This window comes from Zonotrichia albicollis, chromosome Z, assembly GCF_047830755.1.
Source record: "Zonotrichia albicollis isolate bZonAlb1 chromosome Z, bZonAlb1.hap1, whole genome shotgun sequence".
NCBI classification, from domain to species: Eukaryota; Metazoa; Chordata; class Aves; order Passeriformes; family Passerellidae; genus Zonotrichia; species Zonotrichia albicollis.
In genome coordinates, this window is record NC_133860.1 from 35,275,877 (window position 1) to 35,301,214 (window position 25,338).

Here is a 25,338-nt window from a genome sequence, read left to right on the forward strand (position 1 = left end):
ATAAAATACCTATTTCAACTGTGAACTGGTTTTATTCTCAGCTGAGCACAGATTATGCCTAAAAATTCCTAGAACATTCCTGCCTAAAACTTCCTAGAACATTCTTGCACAGAGAAATTGACTTGTTGGTAATCTAAGGTTTGTAAGTACAAAGAGGGAAATTATATGAGCATCAGTTCCTGGAGCACATATATATACATCCAGCCACGCTTTATCCTGTCATTGGATAGGATATTACTAATGTTTTATATTATGTTCTCTCAGGTGTTTGAGAGAAACAGAGAGAGAGACAAGAGCACCCACAAGTGCATCCACAAAAAAGGACCTCAAATCTGTGGTATTTTTTATTCGACATTATAACAGTGAGTAAAACTGTTCAACACAATGTTTATCCTTCCTCCATATACTTTCTCACTAGCAGCATGTCTTTTCACTTCTACAAAATTTCTGTTTCTTGAGAACCTAACTTTGCCTTGCAGTACTTGATGCTATTTAATTTCCTAAGTTGAGAGAAAAAAATAAATTAAAAAAACAGAGGAAGTTTATGAGTTTAACCTAAAATTATGAGTGTAGAGGTAATAATTGAAAACAAAGACAAACAACTAATTACCTTTCCAAAACACAGGAAAGGTTATTTGAATAGCAGCTGCTCTGACTCTCATTACTTTTTATGATCATCTGATGTAAACAGGCACAAATATGACTACATGTCAAAATATAGGTCTGAAAAACTGTAGTGATAACTGAGTGATGATCATCCAATGGTTTCTCAGTTCCAGAATCAGACATAAGATTTTCACCCCTCTGTTATAACATATCCTAGAAGAGTGGAAAATAAACCTTTGCCTCATGAGCTCTGTATTTAACAAAAACTTATTATTAACTGAACCCCTCTAAATTTACAGAGTTGGACTTAATTCTCTGTGACTGAATGTGTTTCAGTTGTCTTTGTGCATGTGTTCAAATATACATCCAAATAATTCTTGGATGTTTTGAGGTTTTTATTACTCCCCTCATATATGACCAACCACTTATTTTACATTACTACTTTTTTGTGTTAATAATGCTCTACGACTTTGGTCCAGGAGGAACAACTAAACCAAGCTAAGCTCTTATCACATATATTTTGAATTTTCTAGTGACTTTCAAGTCCTCAAATATAGTAGATTTTTGCACTTTTTTCCCCCCTCTAGACTTCTCTTGTGAGATAAGCTTATGAGAAGTTTTCTACACTGCACAGTCAAGAACAATTTCTTCTCAGGGAGGCCAAATTTTGAAACATCTTTTGGAAGAGCTTATAATGGCAATGGCAAAAAAAAAAAAAAAAAAAGTAATTGGGGTATCAAAATCCAGTTTGCAATCTCCAATTTTCACAGCAATGTCATGAAAACAGAAACATTAGAATGGCATAACTGAAACCTCAGAATACTGGAGGTAACAGAAAGTCAAGCTCAGCAGTCAGAGCATAGGTTCAAGTATTGGACCAGAGAATTTTGAATGAGGTGTGGTTTTCATTGTTTTAATTTCTGGAATTAGAAGGGTGGATGGATGGCCCAGAGAAAACCATTCCCATCATGCTTACTTTTCCTGTCAGAAGCTGTATAGGCCTTAGATCACCTGGGCCAAGGCAGGAGGAACAAGAGTGGAAATATTCATAACATCTCTGAGAGATATTAAAGTCCTCAACAAACTATTTGATTGGAAATCACAGTAGTATTTTCCTGTCTTTATTTCTCCTGAGTATTCTTGCAGCTGAACTCTCTCCATGAAATCAGAGAGAAGTGATGTTACAGATCCCAGACAAGGAGAGAGTGAGGGGATAGTCTATGCAAATTAATCTACCAAAGGAATCAGTCATTCCTCTCACTGTGCATGTAATAAATGGCATTGAAAACAACACTAAGAACACTACATTTCCCAGTAGACCTGTGAAATTGCTATTACACATTTGTGAGACTGCACCAAGGGAACTATGCTGCCTCCCTGATCAGAGAATGGATTCAAAGAAGATGGAGTGAGTCTCTTGGAAGTGCACAGTGATATCATGTGAAGCAAAAGATCCAAGTCAGAGCACTGCACATTCTGACTAGATAGTGGAAAAGCATTTTTCCATGGAGTAGTCAAATCCTCAAGCAGTTTGTTCAGAGAGACTGTAGAACCTCCTTTCCTGGGAGTGTTCCTGAACTGAACACTGCACTGGGCAATATGTTCTCAATAGACCTTCTTTGAGCAATGGCTGGACCAAGTGACTTACAGAGGTCCTTTCCAACAAAAATCATTCCATGATTGTATAGTGCTATATATCCATAATTTCTCTTTGGCCCATTCATATTTGCTTGCACGTGCTAAGTCAACTGAGCAGGTGGATTTGTCTTATTTATCATCAGAGTGCGGTTATTTTTCTTTACTGGAAGATACTTTTACTAAAAGATACTTTGCAACTTTGGCACAAATACTGTCATGTAACACTGTAATACAGACCTATTTAAAATAACTGAAAGTAGCCAGGCACATACGTGCAATGGCAGCCACACTACTAAGCTAAAGGGTTAGTTTGACAGCTCCACAGAAGGCACACTAAGACATTAGGAACACACAGGAGATAGGAGAGATACCTCTGAAAAGAATTTGGAGAATGAAAAATATGGGACATGTCCTAGCTACTAACTGCTGTTAGTAATTGCTATTAGTAGACAGTTATTGCCTCCCTCCTGTAATCCTTGCTATATGTAACTTAGGGCCTTCAAGGCCCATCAAGGAAGAGATGCAGGTAACAGGATCAAAATAAACATTAACAGAATTTAAAATCTTATCTGCACATTTTCATTCCTATTATCAAATGTTATTGTCACCTTGTCACCTTTAAATATGCAGTCTAAACACACAATACTATATCTAATTTCTAATTACTGAATCTAGTTTCTTTAGATTATCAGAAGAGCTTTGGATTTGATCCTGAAATGGTGGCAGAACCACTCTATTACCAAAAATAATACTCTTGTTCTAAGAAATAACCTGTATTCTTGTTCATGAAAATAAACTGAAAGCTCATCTCGTCTAGATCTGCTGAATACCTTATACTGATAATGGGGAAGGAACATTGGCATTCTTCACATTGGCAAGGACCAACCTACTTTCAGATCACCCTGTCAACTGACACAGAGTGATGTTTTGTCCAACACTCTTTTTCATTAATCCCTCGCCTTCCAGTGGCAAGAAATTAATTCTTGGAACTTGTCCATTGAGACAAACTATTTAGCAGCCAAACAGTACTGCCTTGCTTTCCTGTATGTCCCCAGCTTCTGCTCACACTCATAGTTTTAACATGAATCTCACAGGTTCCCCTCCTAGCTCCAAAGTCTTCTCTAAAGGAAGACTACAATGCAGTTAGAATTACTTAACTCTGTTGAAGATGACTTTTAAAGAAATCTGCTACGGTTCTTTTAGTGTTTTACACAAAAGTTCCATCTAAATTACTCTTCAGCTGCGCACCTGCTGTCTCCACATGTTTACAACATCAGCTGAGCACCACTGACCTGACACCATGAGCTTGTGTGTCCAATGGACATCTTCACTAATACTCAAATAATATTGCTATATTAAGGCCTATTTAAAATACATGAATATATTAAACAGTTATGTTAATAATTTTAAGTAGAACTTCATATAGCCACATCTTTTTTAAAGAATGTTTAAATCTTGATTATTCTCTGTTTGATTATGAAGAAATTGTCCTGTTAGATTATCAGGTGTATACTTATTAAATTAAGAAATCTGAACCATTCATTCTCAGCAACATTCGTATTAAAACATATTTGAATATGTGAACTTTAAAAGCTCACATTTTTACAAGTTCCAGCAGCATGAAAATTAATGCTACTCATATAGTTCAGGTCACACAGCTCTAACAATCAGAAAATGTAAGCCTTTCAAAACATGAAAACAACACCCTTAATAGTCACTTATTTAAAATATTGACAACATGAGATTCTTATTTCATTAATCTCTACAGACAATTAAAAAGAACAGTAATCCAACAATGTTTACTAAGATGTAAAATTTATTTGTGTCTCTGAAGTAGGGATACCATATGCCAATTATCTTAACATCTTGGGTGCTAGTACTATGCAGTAGTAAACAAAGCAATAATACACTGCCAAACACGTAAACAACAAAATTCTAAGTTAGAAACTGATGCTAAATTCTGAGAGTGTTATTTATGGGCCTGTAAGCTGGAAAACACTCTTCTTCCTTTTTCTTTGTCTGTGTGGAAGAAGCTAAGACATAATAGATGAAGAGGAGCTTTCCAAACCAAGCAGGAGGAAAGAATGGGGCCTAGGATGGAAAGAGGTGTGCATTTTATTGCAGAACCAAACAAATTTGCAAAGTAGCTGTTCTTTTTATAGCTCCATATGTAGCTACAAAGTCCAAGAGTTAATCTATCTAAATTATTAGAGTGGTGTACAATATCCCAGACTTCAGAAAGTTAAGACACTAATGCATAAACTTCACTTCTTCTCCTAATAGAGAATAAAGCCTCTAGGCAACTGAAATATTATGCTGCATTCAGTTTTGAGAGTTATTCTGGTTTATTAGCTATATTGGGTGGTATAAGGACAAGATTGACACTTCAAGAAAAATAATCGTACTTTAGAACAATCTTCATATGTAAGCAATGCAGTAATGAATGTTACTCGGTCAGACCACGTCCCATACTTGAAAGAGAGCTAGTAGATTTTTTTGACAGCAACTAATTTTAATGAAAGTAGTTTTTTAAATGATGAAATTAGTTTTTTAAACAGATAGCAATAGGGAACAAACACAAGGATTACTGGATTGTAAAACCTAGTGTTGCCTCACCATTGCGTGGCTATTTATGTTTAAACACCGATGAAAAGTTGTTTTTGTGAAATCCTAGGCCAAAACAACATTGGAGATAAAATTTACAGAGGACATATTGTAAAATAATAATTGCCTGGGAAACCTGACAAAAAGAAATTAGGATACTAAGATTTATTTTAAGTATACAACATCCTGGGAAATTCCACGACTAGTGGAATTAGGACTGATGATGTTTGTTCTCCAATTTTTTCAGTCTGAAATTTCAGTAGTGAAAAATAGAACATAGAAAATGATATGGCAAGATGATTTGATTGACATATGACTAATGGCCTTTAAAAACGCCAGGGTGGGGTTTTCTTTAAACAACTAGCCTGTGTATATAGATCACACAACAGTGCTAATCATGCGTGAAGAGGTACCTGAAATTTATGAAGATAACCACAGTAGCTTAATTTATTACACGGAGTATTTTGTGTTATTGACTGGAAAATTATTTGAGTTGAAGTATTTGTTTCTCAGTTCCATGACTACTGTTTATTGTTACATAGTTATTTTTGTTCTGTGATCTAAAAATTCACTTTAGCATGAATCTGTAATTACCCTGTTTCTGTTTTTCTTTTACATAAGAAAAAATATTGTCAGAGATAGATTAAATGACTGGCGCAAGACCACACAGTAAACAACTGGCAAAAACTGTGATCACAGATCACAGATAATCACAGTCGTCTTCTATGACTATCCTGGTTTTTGTGCAGCTCTTGTGTATATGAATTCAAAACACCTTCTAATTTAAAAATGCACTAATAATCTTGACTTTTATGCAAAATACATTAGTTGATGGTCCTGACATATCCTTATGTATAATGAAATGCTGCTGTATTCCTTGAAGGAGCTACAGCACTGTTCCAAATAAGTTGAGTGCAAAGTTAGTGATGGTTATGAAGAGACAGAGAAAGCATTGGAGTGATTATAAGCAGTATTTAGTATCACAAAGTACAAGCACATAGCATTTTTCAACTAATTCAGTTTAGAATGTTTGCTAGCTGATTTTGCCTTTTAAATATTAGTTCTCTTCAATTTGAATAATAAAGATGTACTAGTCAGTTCTAACTCAAATAGTAACATATGTAATTTCTCCTTCTCACTTCTTTTGAAAAATACAACTGTTACATATTTTTAAGTTCTCTACTAAACTTAAAAAATACTTCAAAGTTGTACATTTGCTTTATTAAGTGTCCTTTATGGTTTTCATTGAGGTTTCCAGAAATGCGATGTGTAGGGTGAAACAAAATAAATTCTGAAAAAACAATTACACAAATGTAATTTTTTGACATTTGAGACATCAGGGTACTATGCTACCCCTATCTTTTGATGCATCTTCCATACTTTTATATGCAATTTTCCCCAGTTCTAGACAGTTTTACCCACCATATTTAGAGAAATTTGATGTCTTCTCAAATACAAGCTTGTCTCCTTACACCACAATAAATCCAGAGGAAAGGAATCCATTGGAGGACTGTTCTTTTGAAAACAGTTTAAATAAGGGAGAAGTATAAAAATGTCTAAATACAAAAAGGGAACTGCAATACTTCTAAAAGGACAGGTGTCTTTCACAAAAATATTGGAGGTTTTTGCAAGTCACTGCTTTTACAAGAATAAGAAGATGTATAAATAGAAGATATTTTTCTTTGCTTTTTATGCCAAAAAAGGGGGGGGGGGAAGTAGCAATTGACGGAAACCTTGAAATTAAAGTCCCGGAAAGACCGCCCTTTTTTGGATATTTCTTGATTATATTTGTAAAGCAATTTGTTACCGTTCACTTTGCGTTTACATACTATAGTTGTTTGCTTCATTAATTAATAGTAAAACATTCAAGATGTTTTACTGCGAGACTTTATTCTACGAAAGGAATTTGATGGTGAATTATATTGAACTTCTTCACTCTTCTTTGCTTTACTACTTCCAAAAGGGAAGCACATCTGAAGCATTTTTACTAATCCCATAAAATTAAAATAAAATTCAGTGACCTCAGTTAAGCAGCATGTCTTGTCAAAACAACATTTTTATGCTAATAGAATAGAAATAGAATGAAGATTTAAAAAACAAAAATACTTTTCATATTGAAGTCTTAATTCCCATTTAAACAGGTGTCATTGTAATTTATACAATGACACCTGTTTAAATGGGAATTAAGACTTCAAATGGCCCTGAAATCCTAACAGAAGAAATAGTATGTGTACTCTCCCTTTCCACATTGACTTAGTACCCCCTCAATAACTAATCACTTATGGAATAATGCTGAATATATTCAAGCCAACAATTATGATATATAAAAATAAAGCTTTTTTGCCATTACAAAACAGAAAGTCTTAAAGGTCGAAAATACTAGACCCCTAGAGGGTTTTTTTATATAAAAGAAACAGGAATGTATTGAAAAAAGCTTTAAATTGACCATTTGTTAATTTTTGAATCTCATTATTTTTTCTTTCCAATCTTATACGGTGAAAAATTTAACATCATTAACTTCAGACAAGAATGAGTTCACAGAAGGGAGACAAATGTGCAGCAACAGAATGGCTGTGTGGAAACCAAAGATATTAAAAGACATATTTAAAGATTACTTATTTGAAAATACAGTTCTAGTTTACAATTGCTTGATCTCTTAATTTCTTAATTATATATGAAGTTGACATGAAGTTACTGTTAGGCAGAAACAGAGCTAACACTGCCAGAGTATACTCAAGTATGTCTTTTTCAGATTTATGGTCAAGGCTCCATAATAAAGAATGCGGTGTGCACCACAGAAACACACAAAGCAATCTTCATTGAGAAAGGATTCTATTATTTATTCATCAAGCATATCACGCTATAAAAATCTGATTATCCAGGAAATCAAAAATCTACAGAGTCCCTCAGTATCAAGTATTGTCCCTCTGCCCACCATTCTCTCCATAAATCCTTTATTCACAATGTCTGCTTAAAATTCAAGCGCAAGCGTGTGTCTCTGTACTAAAAGGAAGTGGTTCCAGCTACTAAATTTGAAGTCCGAATAATAAATTGATTCTTCAGATTCAACATCTTTCTGATTTTGACAGAGAATTTGTTTTTAAAACAGATGCCTGTTACAGCCATCAAGGGTAAAATAGGCATTGGTAAGCTACACAGTGAAAAATAAATCCACAGCTCATTTAAAGGGGAACAATAGACTAGTAGATAACGGAGTCCTCCCTCTGGCTAAGAAACCATTAGCCTATTTTCTCAACTAAGCACATTCAAACTAACAGGACCCTAACCCTGGATTTGCCAGACTGTCTCCCACCCCCCAGAGCTCTCATTATTTTAACTTTGTGAAAACATCACACGAATCGCGTCCTTCCCGCTCGGCAGCAGCGCCGAAGGTTCCCGGGGAGCGCGGGCAGCTCGAGCGAGGAGGGGCAGCCGGGGAGGCAGCGGAGCGGCGCCGGGCGCAGGGAAGCGCGGCCCCGCTGCCCGCCCCGCTCACGGCTCCGTGCCGGCACAGACGCCGTCCCGCTCCCACCCACGTGTTTCGTGGCCGCTTTTCCACCCACAGACAGGCGTGTACGGGACGAGGCGGCGCCGCCCGTGCCCCGGTCACGCCCGCTTCAGGCGAGCCCTGACCGGGGGTTCCTTGCAGCGTCCCAGCCCGGGGTCCGGGTCCCCAGCACGGCTGCGCACCCCGAGCCCGCCTCCCTTTCGGAGCCTCCGCAACCGCAGGGTGCCCGTTCCTTATCCTTGCCGCCGAGGGGAGGCCGGTCGGACGGGGGTCCCGCGGTGCCCACCCCTCAGCGGCCGCCGCTGAATCCCATCCCCGCGGCCGGGAGCGGCGCTCCTCCACCGCACCCCTCACACGCGCGGCCGGAGCGCTGGGCCAAGCCCTCTCCTACCGTCTGAGTCCCTGGAAGGAGGAGGGCCAGGACATCCGCGATTTTTTCAAGCCGGGCCGGTGGCCGGTCTCCACGGCGTAGGAGGCGCGGTCCATGGCTTGGCAGTAGAGGTACCGCTCCGTGTCGGAGTAGCCACGGTGTCTGACGCGAGCCCCGGCCAGGCAGCGGCCACGCGACACGGGAGACGGCGGCGGCTGCCCGGGGTGCTGCTGGTGCTGGAGGAACTGGTGCTGTCGCAGCTGCGGTGGGTAGTGCTGATCTTGCCGCCACAGATGCTTCGGGGCTTTGAGACCCCCGCTACCGTCGTTGCCGCCGTCGCTGCCGCTGGGCATCGCGGACAAGCCGCTGCTGCTCTCCGCCTCCATGCTGCCGGCGGTCGGGCCGCGCCGGGCGGGCAGGGGCGGCGGCTGCCGCCTTCCTGCGGGCAGCGGTGAGGAAACTGTGCTGAAAAGTTGGACAGCTCCTGCCGCGCCACCCCTCGCCCGACTGTGGGAACGACTGGGGCAGCCGCGCCGCCGGGTCTTGACTGCTCCGCGGGAGGGGAGGCGGGGAGAGGGGGAGGAGGAGGAGGAGGAGAGGAGGGGCTGGCATCCCGCTCGAAAATATTTAAAGCCAGGCTGGAGCCCGAGCGACGGAGAGTAGACCCAACAGGGGGCGGTGGTCGGGGGCAGAGAGCGCTGGGATGTGCAGGAGGTGGGAGAATGCGCGACGAGGATGCCGATAAGGCGCGGGGGTGGGCATGGGACCGGGAGCGAATGCGGAGGGGGTCAGTGCCGCTGGTGCTGCAGCCCGCCCCTCCTGAGGCGCCTGTCTCCCTCCCTGAGGCCGCGGCTGCTGGCCGGACAGGCCTCCCTCCGGAGGGACTCTCGCTGCCGGGCGACAGCAGGTGGCAAAGTTGTTCGCGTCCCTGTTCACCGAGAACTTTGAGGTGGGTTAAAAATGGGTTCTCACTACTTAAATTCCCCTTCCCGCCACTCCTTATTTCCTATATCGTGCTTCCAGTCCACATCAGGTTCAGAAATTGTGTTTCCCAACTTGAAACCTTCCCCTGGTCTTGTCTTCGCTGATGAGTAAGCTCCCTCCCTGCAAGGAGTAAGACTGGCTGCAAATCAAGGCGAGGAAGGTTTAATTATAGCGATGCTGAGCCTACTGCTACAGAGCAGCTTTTATATGACATACCACTAGCTTCGGGACTTTGTAACTGCCGCGGGAAAAAATTATTTAAAGTTAAAATCTACAGAAGAGGAACTTTGTACTAAAGAGATCTTTTAAATTAGTTTTACATTTTAAATTCTTTTGTGCCCATGTACAACCAATAATTCACACTGGAAGGGAATTCAATTTTATTAAGTTACCTTTTTTAAAAAAAATTATATTTGTTCTGTATGGTAATATTCTAAAATCTAGCAGTTGTTATTCAGAGCAAAATTATAATCTCCACCCTCCTGATAAAATATGAAAAGGACACATGCAAGTGTTCATTTGAAAACTATTAATATGAATTTGCTTGGTCTTTCTATTCTGTTTGCCAGAGTATCAGTACTAAGCAGTACTAATCAGTACTAAGAAAGCATTGCAAAAATGTCTCTCCTACAGTATCTTTACCAAAACATACATTTTCTTCTAATCAGTGTTCATCTACTCATTAGATTGTTCTGATTAGCTTCATGCACAACTTCTACTTCCTCAATCATAAGATTGGTCTTGCCAATCCTTTTCCCTTTCCTTCACAGGTCTGCAATCATCTTAATTCTCATAAATCTCTCTCTGAACTTAATTTTTTATTAATGCAAAAGTACACTTATGGAAATTCTTTAATGTGTTGATGTACTTTTTTTTTCCATTCTCCATCTAAAAATCAGCCTTCCGTTCTAAACATACAGTGATCCTAAAATTAAGACTCACCCTCCGAACTCATACATATAAGATTTTGTTGGGCAAAACTCTCAGCCTGTGTTTCTTTGAGCCATGAGTTCATAGATAATCCTGGTAATCACACACCATCCCTTCAGGTCTTCTCACCTGCCCTAAAAACTGTTCATTTCAGCAAAAATCCCCAAGAAAATAATAAATTGTAATATATATTATTACTACCAGAAAAGAGCAAAAGTAGTACTTCCATTGAAGGAAACTTGGACTTGAGCTCACATTTGTCAAGTTCTAATTCTCCTGCTTTTTATCCAGATATCTAAGACTATTTCCAAGCCAGACATCTTAGATGCCACCATTTTCCCAGCTGTGTCAGGCTGTGGCAGTTTTGACAGCATGTACAGGAGACAAAAATGGGGCAATGAAAAGAGATAGACTCAAGTCAGACAACAGGAGAGAATTATACCCAAAATGTAACTGGGGATAATTGCATCACTGAATATAGGCATATAGGATGCAATTCTGTGAAAAAATTCAGAGAAGAGAAATAACTTTTTATCCTTGTTGACCTCCAGAGGAATATTGCAAGGGGACAGTATTTCACATTTGATAGTTCCCTCTACCTTAAAATTAGACAAAACTTCTGTGATCAATTGTGCTATAATTGCACAGAATCACAGAACTGCCATTTAGAAGGGCCTTCATAAGATTGTCCAATCTAACCTCAAGCTCACAATGGGGTTATCATCAATACCAGATCACATCAGCCACAGCTTTCTCTGAATCTCTAAACCCTTCAACAGAAATTCACCAGCCTCTGTGGATGACCTGCTATGATGCTTCGCCACATCCCTAATGAAGACAATTTTCCTGATGTTCAATCTGAACCTCCCAATCAGGGTACCTTGCCCCTTGTTAAACAGCATGCTGCCACTGACAAGACCTTAAATTTGCTGTCTTTTTCAAATAATCTTCCCATAGCTGCAGGCTGCCTTTAGATTGCCTCTTACCTCCTCCACACCAGACCCAGCAAGCTGTCCCGTCAAGCACTCATCACTGTCATGTGCCCTTGGGCCATCCTGGTAACCTCTTCTGGGTTCCCAGCATTCCCATTCATCCACTGCCTGCAGCCACTTTGGCACGTAGTTTGCTTTATTTATGATGAAAAGTGCACTGATCAGCTTTTACCTACCCTACAGTCCACTAAGGCTCCCAGATCCTTTCCAGTGGGATCATGATCTAGTCAGTCACTTGCCAGCCTCTCCTTCAGGTTATTGTGTGTGGGTGCCAAACTGTACAGTTCAACATGGGCTCTGGAATCTGCCCCTTCTGGTGATGTACCAACTGCCAGCCAGACTCTGAAAGACCATTCTCTACACTTCAGTCCTACCTAACAGCCTGTTCATCCAGTTGAGACTTGCTCAGTTTCAAAATGTAAATGATTTGAGGGATTATTTCAATATCCTTATTAAACTGAAGGTGTGTTACACCCACTGTTCTGTATCCTGAACAGTCTTTTCATAATGGAACACAATAAGGTCACACACATTATTTGCCTTTGGTAAATCTAAGTGTTGAGTAGTTCTATCTGTCTTCCTGCTTTTAGAAAATAGATTTAGAAGTGTGCTTGGATCTTTCCACAATACATGTGAGACCATTAAGTAAGTAAGGGTATAGTACTTCCAATATTCCTCTTGCCTTACTTAAGCGTGAGTGTAACAGTGACCTTTTCCCAGCTGACAGGGATTTCCCTTAACCACCACCACTTTCCACAGATAACAACCAGCAGCCTTGTGGATGCCCTTTGGTTTGACACTGGCATTGCATTTTGGCAATGAACTTATATTTGAGCTCATAAGGCACTTTTGGTATTCCCCATTCAATCTCATATTTTCAGAGTTTGCCTAATGTTTTAGACACAAAGTTCAATTTGACAGATAATCAAAGCATATTAGCATTTAAAATAAATAAAATGTCTCTGAGAAACACAGAAAATGCAGTAGAAGTATGACATTCTGTACAATAAAATGCCAATACTTGCACAAGAAGTTGAAGTACTGCAGTAGAATTAATGATAAAATCTACATGAATTCTTAATTCTTTTCTGAATGTTTTTGATTTGGTTTTTGTGTTGGTTGACTGGGGTTTTTTTCTTTTCCTTTTTTTTGTTTCTGGTAGATTGTGTGTGTGATTTTTTTTCTTGTGCACAAACCTTACTGTACCTTCATGCCAATGAGACTTCATAAAAGTAGTCTCTTTTTCAAATAACAGCATTGGTGTATTTCATTTGAATGCCCATTTTACAGTATTAACAATAATGTGGTTCTTAATTTGCAAAGCGTTTCTCAAAAACTTCATCAAAAAGACACAAATAGAATGTTACTACAGTATTTCACACAAATAGAATCTGTACCATAGAGCACAAGACATGGCACAGCAAAAAGGCCATGTATAAAATATATGTAAAAAGGTATGTATAGTAAAGTATATGTAAAAATATGTTCAGGTACTCTTAAATATCTGAATTTCATTTCACCTACCAATCTTTGTATTTAAATTTTAAAAATAATATTTATATGTCCAGCATGCTAAGACCATGCACATTTACAAAACATATTTTAAAGTATTTATATTTCCCTGCAAAATTCAATATATAAATGGAAGCTAGCAGTGTTATCTAAAAATCAAACAAACACACAAATAAAAAGAGAAGTATACAATATGTTTTTGTCAATATTTCCTATATGAAGTCAAGACAAGTTTTTTCTTACTTGCCTAGCTTATTTCACACAGAATCCTCAGAAGTACTAAGTTTGGTGATGACTCAATAGCAATAGAACAGTCTACATTTGAGAATTGTAACTGAAAGTGATTTAGAAGAATGCCTTTTCTTTCCATTTTCCTAGAACGTGCATGAACCCCCTCACAAGAAACTAGAAACTCCTTGGTGAGTTGAGGCTCGAATATAAGAACTACTCCTCTGGCCACACCCAACTTGAGAGCCTTGCCTTAGAGCTTTCCATGGACATGATACCAAAATGCACAAAGATTCATAAAATAAAATGTAACATTTTACCCTGTAAGAGAATGCCATTTTATGTTTATTCTTAACCCTTCAAATATTTTTTTAAAAGGATGTGTTTGCTTTCAAGAAGTACTTAGAATAATAGAAAGAATTGCTCTCAAAAAATAACAATTCCATTTGCTTTTGTAGATTTGTTTACAGAGGTTTTGATAATATTTTGAAGGCTCTCTTCAGCTGATGGTGCTAGTATTCACATTGTGCTAGATAAACTGCCGTATCACTTACTCATTCAGAACAGCACTGCAATTCATAACAGACATTTGTGACAGTACTGCACTAAAGATAAGCAGTTCTGACATACAGAAAAATAATGGGGACCCCCTTACTTTTTACCTTCATTTCCTGGCATAATAATGACACACAATCCTTAAAAACCACTGTCTTTTATTTTCGGCTTAAATGTAAGTGAAATATATCACCTAAGTACAAAAAAAAAAAAATTCAAAATTGAGATAAAAACATATCATTGAAGGAGACAACAGTATATTGAGATAACCAGAATAAGTGGATTAGAAAGGAAATTATTCAGCTATTTAATTAAGAAGCTAACAGTATACCCCCACTTGATGTCAGAGAAGATTCTTTTTTAATAGTTTACAGACCTTGCAAACAGTGGTAAATTAAGAGGAAATAACTGGCATCATCTCTACAACAAAAGAAACAATGGTAACACCTGAACATAGATGACAGTACATTTTGTTCAGTAGAATTCACCACTGACTTCAGCATTGATACTTCTCCTGTTATAATTCAGTGCAATTGCACTTAAGAAACTGTATCATATTTTACACACACAGATTCACTAAGGTCTTTTAAGTCCAATAAGATTGAATTTCAGATACAGTGCAGAGTCACTAGCTGTTCATATAAATTTTTGTGTCACATCTGACTCATAGGATAGAAACACATTCCTGCTGCTAGCAATGTAAAAGGAATTCAGCAGATCATCATTCTATAACTCAACAGAAAGCATGAATTATTAAAAAGGAAAAAATGAGTGCTTTAAAAAGTAGAGGACTGAATAAATATAGAATATTTTATTAGTTGTGTGACTTCAAAGCCTAGAAAAATAAAATACTACAATAATATACCATATAGGTATCGCGCAATCTGTTTGTAGAATGTTTTTTACATTACACAAACTTCTTTGCCATTGCAAACAAGGGGCAGTAAGACTACGATCACTGTATCTGTTTCAATATGTATTCTGAAGTCCTACTGCAGAAAGAAATTAACAACCAATAATCTTTTTTTTTTAACGCCTTTTGTAAATAATGGAATGACTCCATAATCTAATTCTACTGAAATTACTATTAACATGATAAAGAGGGGATTAATCTAGAACTGTATAAATATATAAGTTTGAGTCTTATCACATATTAGTAAGGCTGTTTTTTCCAGTTTGTGGAAGATATTCCTGCAGGTAGTTCCATGGGGATTTATTTTTGATATATTTTTAAGTGGGGACACTTAACATTTTAACACTTTAACATTTAACACTTTCTAGTTTTGAAGAAAAACCCCAACACTGCAATCTGATTGGCTATCTTATCTGGTGTCTTCTATACATAAGTCTAATTAAGGTGCATAATTTATTACCCTACAAATGATATTTTTAAGTGCTTTTTAGCCTTTCCTGTGTTCAGTCACAATGGATTCAAAGATCTACTAAGAATCAGTGACAAAGATATTAGATTAATTTATAATATAAAGAAAAACAAAAATCATATCCATGTAAATATCTGCTACAATACAAAGTACTACATACCTTTCAAAGTCTGAATATAAACCCAAAGTTAACAATTTCATGTAAGCACACAATTTCTATTTCTTATGGAGTTTATGAATACCAGGAAGATATTTCTTTGAATTTATTGACATTTCAATTGTAAAAGCATAGCTTTTCAGTATAGATTGTATTCTTGCTTTGTGTATTAAAGCACTGAGTTTAGTCCAGTGCAAAACATTCATCACAAACCAGACACAGAAAAATATCCTGACATACAAAGCCAACCCTCTCCTTTAACCCAGGTAGTTTAAAATATGTCAAGTATGTAAGAACCAAGTATTTGATAGTGCAGCTACATGGACAGACAAAGCTAAAGCCTGGGCTTTGACACCCCCAGGCTGGTGCAGAGCACTACTGATGAAAAGCTGAGCTGACTGAGATGAAAGGCATTTTGCACCCACTAAGTTCACAATTTCATGTAACCTCCCACTTGAAGCAGTGAGCAAAGACTCCCTCTATTTCAGAAGCATGCTGAAAACCACAAGCTCAATTCTCCCTAGCACTATATAATTACTGAACGTAAAAGGGAACAGACCTTAACATTTACTTGACTGCCTTGATTTGCTGCTGGAGTAGGAAACAACAGCAGCAGTTATTATTTTACCAGTTGGACAGTACAAGAGTGAGAGGAGGGATTTAGCACAGTTAGTGCTCCTCCCATTTCCTCTTCTCCACTGTACCACAGCAGCAGATTAGACTAAGCATAAAACCCTAACACAGCCTCTGTGGAGTTTCTTTTTTACGTAGCAATAGGGGATGGTGCTACATTGACTGAAACTTTTTTCCAAAGTAGTTCCCAGGTAATACAGCTACTCTTCATCATCCATTGATCAGGAAAAACATCACTAATTAAGCACTTAACCACTTTGAACAAGGTTTGAAGGATAAAGATACTTCTGCAGTTTCTCTTACGTTCTATCGGTTGAATTACTGATCAGCGCACTTCAGACAGAGGACCATGAGTGACATCCAAAATATTTTTTTAGGTTTACACTTGTATGGAAAATTGTGACTTCAGGTTTTAGGCATTTATGAGCATTGAATTTCTGTAAGACATTGCACAGCTTGATATCCTCTTGATTTTACTCTGACTTCTGACAAACACAAAAGTCTGCCAGTTAAAAAAAAAATCTCTTAAATCTAGTTGCACTAAATTCTTGGCAAAAAAGAAGCATTAAACCATGCTGAAATAACAAGCATTAGGACAAAAACTTTAAAAAACCCACAAAACCTGGAGCTCTCCAGGCAAAATCCGAGGCAGGTGAGTTTTGTATGACTTAAAGTTTTCATCAATCTCTTTTTAAAGCTGCTAGAAAATTCAAATTCTAACTGGTAAAGACTGAGCTTTTGAATAAAGATATATAAGCTATTTATTCAGAACTAGGCACTATAATTCCAGGGGTCCATTTTATTACACAAGCCATAAGTGAAACTTACTACTCATTGTCTTGATGTGTTTTGAAATTTCTGATCAGAGTTTGGGTTACTGAAGCCTCCCTTATATTGTTATTTAAATTCTCCTTAAGATACAAAATCAAACAAAAAATAAAATAAAATAGACCCTTCTACATATTGCAGCAATTCAACTGAACCAATATTTCTAGTTGGGTTATGTTGAAACAACTCTTTTAAATAGATACATTTTTCTCTTCACCTCTTTAATTTTTTTAAGCTCTCACTCAGCTTTAACAGTTTAACAGTCTCCAACTTTATCAAGCAAGATAGAAAGAAAAAGTAAAAATGTTTTTAAATTAGCTTTAAAGAAGTCACTTTGCAGGAATAGCAATACATGTATTTTGGCTGACTGTTCTCAGGTAGTAAAATGACAAATGAATGGAAAGGCTAATACCAATAGATTCCAGTTATTACACTCAAGCCCTCCTGAAAATATATGTTATCTTTTTTACTTGTATTTCTAAATAAAAGAGTAGATTCCATAGCATCATTAGAATGAATAATAGAGTATATTTTCTTCTTGGAAACAGCATTGAGAATAAAATTACATTTATCTGTGTCATATATTTTTGTTACTAGACTTACCTAACACACACCTAATCTTAACTTTGTCAGATACAGAGCAAAATTTTAAAATATAATCATTGAAATTACTGAAGTGTAAGAATCTATAACAGAGGAGAAACTTTATATTTTAGTTACATACTCAAGAATAAGGATTGGTCATTTTTAAAAAATAAATTATTCTTCAGCAAGCAAGTCATATAGCTGTAATTTTTCTTAACAAACTACACTTCCAGTTAAAACATCCTTTATTACTTGTTTTTGGTAATCAAAAATGTTAAGAGTTTGAACAATAAATTGTAATTTTGCATGCTGATGGGTTACTTGTTATTGAAATGAAGGACAGAGGAGAAAGTAGCATCCATTAATGCATGTGAGTGTAAATACTGGCAGGTTCATTTCCCTTCTGTTATTTTTTAAAGTAAAGGTCTATGTTACAGCATGTCACCTTTAGACTAAAAAAGGGTTTTAAAGCATTATTTATCAAAATTGTCATTTGTCATGTTATACTTGTGAAATACCCTGTTGATATTAATGGCTTTATTTTCTGAACTTAGGCCATATTGGTTTGACAGTCCTCCAGCTAAAACCACTAGGAGGTTTTTCTGCTGTCTTCCTTGAAACTTGGGAGTGTTCAGCTCATATTTGAGCTACAAGTGAACATTATTTAAATTGCAATACTTGCCTGAAGCCTGTATAATATATCAGGTTTAGTTATACTCTGAAAATATGAAATTTCATTGGCTGAAAATTCTGTCACATTTGTTGAATTAATCACTTGCATAAGAAGAGAACTGCCCTCTAGAGACAAATGTGAAAGATCTCATAGGCAACTGTTTGCACAGTAAAATGCCATGTTTTTCAAATTACTTTTACAGAAGTGGTGGAATGCTTTTATCTGATCATATCACTTCAGATGGCACCCACCCATTCTCTTCACCTCCTTCTTTCCTCTCACCACTATTTTCAAGTGCAGATAAATAAAGATGGAATTATTAAAACATACTTTTCTGTCCTCTAAAAAACATAAAACAGAAATTTGAGCTTCTGCTTGATATTTGCAGAATTTACAAACCCTATAGGGATGCTAGCCAGTGTGTCACTATCCAAGGCAGCAATCACAACGAGAGAAACTCTGAAACCATTCCCAGCTGTGTCTCTCCTGGGTGAGTGTTAACTGAAGCACTGTTGCCCTGCTTTTCCTCTAGCTCATCATCAGCTTTACAGAGGCAATACTAGACTTAGAAATTATTACCTCTTTTAGAGCACTTTGACAACATGCTGCTTGTACTAACATGGCCCAGTGCAATCAGAATGTGTTAATGTTGTACTCAAAAAGGGATTAAGATGGGGTCAAGGATACGGGAAAATATCAGCGCTCAGCTGCTATTGTTAGAATGTGGTCAACACCTCAGAATTAAGGTGGAACTCAGAAAATTTTATCTTTCCATTTTTGTTACTGATGGTTTGGAGATTATACATCTCAATGTTTCTTTAATAGGGAACTCTGTAAAGAAAGAATGTTCACATATTCAGTGTCATGAGGGTATTCATGAGCAAAACAGCACCTTTCCATGCACATAAAATGTTACTCATGAATACTTTCCCAAAACTTTGTTTAATCTTTATCCTTTTAGGAAACAACACATACTGCAATATCTACTTACAGAATAAATTAACGACCAGGTTATTTTCTCACAATGTGAAATAACAAAAAATTATTTCATTAAAACTTGAGTTTTAGGTACAAGCAAACACCTCATACATCAGGGAATTAGGATTTTGAATGCCACTGATCACTCAGGTGATGAAATCATCACTTTTGATCTTATTTATGATGGACAGCTAATATTCATTTAATGTTGAAGTAAAAACCACCACCAGTAGCTAAACACTCATGATTTCTCTGACTGAGAGATAGTGCTCAGTAAGAAATTGTAATCCACTTACTGCTTTTATTACTGAAATAATTGCTGACAGTAAAAGCTGTCATAAAACTGGTAGTGTTGGGAAATTTCACTTGAAATGATTGAGAGAAAAAAATCCAATTATAACTTCTAAGTGAATTTTATATTCTTAGTTCATTCTCTTTCACAACTCTACTGGTAGTAAAAATATTCCCACTGTTTTCCAAAGCATTTTGCACTCTTCAATGTGTTGTGGCATACCCTCCTAATTCTTAGTTAAGCATACTGTATAATTGATACATTTGTGTTATCTAACTATATGTAGCTATTAAACATCATACAGGTTTTGATCTCTCATATGGAAAATGCCATAGAATGAGAAATTATAATAATTTAAACAATTTCAACAATATAATTTACTAATTTTCACCACAGTTCCCTGGTACTCTTTGTTACTTCAGTCATAGTCCATACACCTTTTATTAGTCTTGACAAAACATATGAAACTGGTAGCATAGCTTTTCCAGGAGGTTTCTTTGCTTGTCTTCACATTGCTTCTTGGCAAACGCCTTACCACATTCAAGCTTGGCTTACAAATTTGACTTTCTATCAAAAATGTTTGGAGAAGTTTTCTCCAAACATCTTCAAAAATTTTTTTCTGGAGTGCAGGCTATTTATCTAATAACCTTTCTAAGCTATCTATGTTATTTAAAGTAACTATAATTTTTAATTAAACAAAGCAGGTAGCAATTACTGAATTCCCTGCGCTAAAGGTCCTAGTCCTACCACCTGGAATCAAATGAATGATCAATAAAAAGTCATTTTATTTTTTGTGGATTTCTAAATAAGCTATAAAGCCAAAAGAGAGCACACAAATGCTTTTTTTCTCATTGTAATGCTAGTAACATCTAATGAATTGGTGCAAAAGAAAGTAACAATTACTACTGCGGTATTACAAGGACCATGTTACTTCTATTACCCTGCACTATCACCAAGACTCACTGGAAAGCATTCTACAGAGGCTTTGCAAATTTTTATTTCATTGACTTGCTGACACTCTGAGAATGAAGTGCAGAAATTTATTGTCATTTTAAGTGCAGCTGTTCAAAGGTCTAAATCAAAATTAAGAAGTTTGAGGCTTGGATGTCTCTTCTCTGACTTCAATTACTTTTAGCTACTTTACTGCCAATGATATTTAAGCTGAAAAGCAGAAACCTAAAATGTTTTTTGAAAATTGCAACAACTACAATTGTATTTCAGTTTTCTTTAATACATGTTCTCTGACATCACTGTCCTGGCCATCTCAGGCTACTTCTGCTCAAAATGACTTGAACAATTTATTCCTGGATTTTTTCAACACACTTCAAGGTCTGTTTCTCATCATTATTGGGCTTTGTAGACTGCTTTCACCAATATTTTTAACATTTTTTTACTGCTGGAGCTTTTTTACGGGAGGTTTTATTTTCAAAGTTCCTGGTGTATCAAGTCTAGGCAAAACAACACAATATTAAACTCACTGTCCTCAAACAAAGGGGAAACTCTTACACCTAGAAACTCCTAGAAATTCCTCACCTTTCTCGTAAATTGCAGATTTCACATCTGTCAACAGGTGTTATGTAAGGGCAAACACGCATCAAAGGAATAATGGCTCTTAAATTCAGGCTGTAATTGAAATGCTACTTACATTTGACGTGGGATTTGGGATGCTCAGGTTCTACTGACATTAATGGAGATCCCGAAAACCACAACAGACATGATGTGATTATGCACTAAGGCATTTGACAGGAAGAAAAATCCTCTCAGGCCAAGTCATCAGAACCATAGAAAACTTTCTAATACAAATTCAGTATTAACTAATATTAAAAGAAATATAACTCTCAAGGATATTTATCTGTAGGGATGAAGCTGTTTTTCAGGTTGTCAACTTCTACTTTATTTTGTGTAAATCTTCTCTAAAGCACAAGCAGCTCTGGATTTTTCCAGGAAACCAGTAACAATCGCCTGAAATATAAGCATGTTAACGAAGAGCTTAAAGATTTTTAAACTATAGAAAACCCAGCTTTTCTTGCTTTATGTTGTTATCTTTATATTAGGGGTTTAAAGGCTTTTATAATATCTCCTTCATTTTTTGTGTGATTTTCTCCTCTACTACATTAAAAATATCATAGTTCTACTGCATTTTTAAATATATGCTCTCTAGCATGTTATTTTTCCTCAACCAAAAAAATCTTAAGAGTCTTTTTTTCCCCTATTTTCAATTAAGGCTAAATTTACAGAACTACCTCCAGTGAAAACCCCGGATTACTGGTGTCTTTATATTAATCTCCCCCACAGCTTTTAGCACCTCTGTGTAGTCCACATCCTGTCACCACTTAATTAAAAAGGATTTTGCCACCATCTCTTCATGCAAAAGAATCAGGCTTTGCAAGATTCTTCTACATCTTCTCAATGTTCTAAGTCGAGAAATTTTAGAAATTATTTGTCAAACATAAACAAGACAAAATTATTAATTTTAGGAATTTTTTGTCAGAATTTACACCAATTAATCTGTGAATCAAAAAGCACAATTATATACTCACATTTGATGCAGAAGAGCAATTGCTACTGATTCATGCATACATAAAAAATTAAGCATATCAACAGCAATATTTGGGGCAAAGAATTTTTTCATATGTTTTACTTTTCAGATGTGAAATACAATTAGGCCTTGGACTGGGGAAAATAATTAGCATGACATCAAGCTTTACTTCTGTTTATTGAATATCTTGCTGTAGTTCTCTCTCTATATATATATCAAGTAGTGCTATTCCCATTTGAATTTATGTTACCTATGAAAAACCTGACAGTTCATTTCCCACAATAGCACAAAGCATTAAATAATTTTTTAACATAAATATGTTAGAAACCATGGTACTCTATATAGGATAAGTCACTGATACACATTTTGTAAGTTACTGTATGCAGTCTACTCAAGGTATTCCATCAGTCATGGCTGGGTCCAGTAGTAATAACTTTGAAACATATTGAACTCGGGTCTTCTGTCAAAGATAAGGAACAAATATGGCACAGAACATGAAAGAGAACTATCTTACATTGTGGCAGGCTAAGAAAAGCAGAATATGTGTGATTAATAGATGTTTTAACAGTTTATGGGGAATATAATAAACATCTGTAGGAATGGAAGCATCTGGAGGAGAAAGGAGATAAGAGCTGAAACAGATTAACAGAAGGAAACTAAGGGAGGCAATGCTGTAGTATAACTGCAGTCTGAGAAAGACACAACTCCCTCAAACTTTTCAAAGTTGTCATAAACATCCAATTGCTTGTATATAAAACTAGATAAAAGCAGCTGAAAATCCACACTGCTGATTTGTCTCAACTATAATGTCTCAAATTCTACTGTCCAATTAATTTCTCACAAAGCTTACAAAATTATTGTCTTATACAGCTATCAAAAACTATTTTTTGTTAAGAATATGCAGACATATCTGACATGTTTGATGTGATATGGCCATAGAGTGTCATAATTAAATATTTTATAGTAAGGGCTGTGAGGTCCTATAGCTATCTAATAACACGTTTTCCCTCATCAAACTGTTGCATTTAATCAACCAGTCACCTCTATCACAAAAAAGAAAAGAGTTACCTTTGAGTTAAAGAAAGTTATAGTTGAAAAGGGATGTGGCAAGAGAGAACAGAATAAAACTATTACCTAGACATTACCTGAGACTGCACAGAAACTTAATTTGTTAAAAGTTAAACCCATTAACCAGAATCTTACTCTATCTCATGCAGTGGGTGGTCTGTACTCAGAAGTTAAAGCAACAGACCTAAGAAAAACATCCCCTAAAATTTATTCACTGCTTGGAAAGAGGTAAAACCAGTGTCGCAGCCTTTCATGGCTTAGCCCTTCTACTTTCTTTCCTATTACAATAGCAAAAAAAACCTCTGTCCATATATTTTTTCGAGATGGTTTTGAAATTCTTTCTTTTAATCTCCACTTTAGAGATTTCATACCTTTTAAAGATGATTTTATGGAAAAGTGAACTATGGTGATTTTTCTGAAGAGGATCTGATTAATTTTCTTTTCAGAGACCTAATGTACAGTCTTTATCTGATATGACAGGTAAACTGGAAGATAATCTGAAGCCTTAAACTAGAAACAGAAAAATAAAGTTAGTAGTTGGATGAATTTACTTAAAAAACTGTTCTCAGAGAGTATACCTAGTGTAAAATGTATTCATGAAAATCACTTTCTATGCAGGATCATTTCAATCTATCATTTTGATTACAAATGAAAAAAAAACAACTATCTGTTTTCAGATCACACTTATCCCCTGTGTTCCAAACTAGAACATTATTCATTTTCTGCTCTATGATTTCTCCACTTTATTTTTTAAAAGGGAATCAAAGAATTAATAAATAAATTCAATAAATTAAAATCTGACTTTCTCAATTTAAGCTTTATACTTAATTATATATATGAGATTATATTATTTAAATTGAAAAATTGCTCCATAGTGAAAAGAAAATTAAGTTTCATCAGTAAGAATACAAAATTATCTTTTTCTCTAAATAAAGTTTCAAAAAAATTATGTCATTTAATGAAATGACATTTTTGCAAATTTTCACATAATGCAAATTCTTTTTCCATTGCACCAATGTGTAATCCTACAAGTGAAACGCCTTATCACCACTATCTAAATTATTCTATATATACTTGGGTGTTATATTTTACACTATTTAGACATTAATCTTGAAAGCTGTTGGATGTTCAAATTCCAGTGACATTTGGAATCTGTTGTAACTGCATGGTTCGATAGTAATGTGAACTGTTACTGAAAATATGTTAAAAAGATAAAATTATAGAACAAACTAAGGCCTTGCTATGCACATGCTTATGTATTCATTAAGCTATGGTTACCAATAGTTTGAACATGGATGAAACTTCTGCAGAATCAGGCTGAAGGAAAACATGCTATTAACAGATGGCCATGGTCTAGAAAAAGAAAAACTATGATGATGCATTTTGTGAGAGAATGACTACACTTAACCAGACCAAGAGTCTTCTAGACAGCATCCTGTAACCTGCACTAGCCATAAGAAGATATCTGACGAAAGAAAGAACTGGATAGCCATAATTTATACACCTACAAAGGAAAGTAATCTCCTTAAAATCCACCCACTTCTCTCTCTGAGAATTTTTTAGCCAAGGATAGCTTAAGTTATAAAAAGAATAAGGGCTTAAATAGCACCCAATTTTACTATGAACCCTAGTTACTAGGTTATGTGATCAGAAGCTTCTCTCCACACAATTGTACTAAAGTGATGTAAGAAATGCTGACAACCTCGTGATTCCCTATGCAGCCCAGACCCTCTTGTAGTGGTTTTGGTTCACCAATTTAAGGTTTCCCCAATTTTGACATTTTCCTGGCTAATGGACCAAAGAAATGTAGCAGGTTTGGTGCTGGCCAATCACCAATACACTTACTTCCGGCACAGGATTAGGAGAAGGGCAAAGCAGGCTCCAAAGTTTAAAAGGGTATGATGAAAATTTTATTAAAAGTAACTAAATTTAAAAAAAAAGTAGTAAGAATCAAAACAAACCCTACAGAACACTTCTCTTCCCCCTACAACCTCTTCTTTTCCACTGACAATGTAAAGAAACAAAGCCTGAAATTTCCAGACAGTTTACCACCTCTAGAATAGTCTTTCTTCAGCTCACTGAGGGAGAGAAGTTGCTCTTGTTAAGGTTATGGAGACCTCTGCCCAAGAGGAAAGAAAACAGTCCTCTCATGGTTCTCAATTTCATCATGAATAGCAGCCGCCTGGGGAACCCTGCCACCCTGAAATCCTTCCCACTGCCACAAGCCTTCCCACAGCTTGTCCATGTTGACTTATGGGGTAAGTCTTGTTTTAAAG

The 25,338-nt window shown here is 36.6% G+C and overlaps 1 protein-coding gene across 1 annotated transcript in view; it reads right to left on the reverse strand.

Moving 5' to 3' along the window:
• The window catches only part of PDE4D (phosphodiesterase 4D), a 353,397-nt gene extending 344,140 nt beyond the window's left edge, over positions 1-9,257 (reverse strand). Inside the window, exon 1 of the mRNA XM_014268998.3 lies at positions 8,748-9,257. Within this exon, the coding sequence (XP_014124473.1) occupies positions 8,748-9,112 (365 nt within the window). The 5' untranslated portion in view covers positions 9,113-9,257. The remainder of the gene's footprint in view (positions 1-8,747) is intronic.
• Between the last annotated feature and the right edge of the window lie 16,081 nt (positions 9,258-25,338).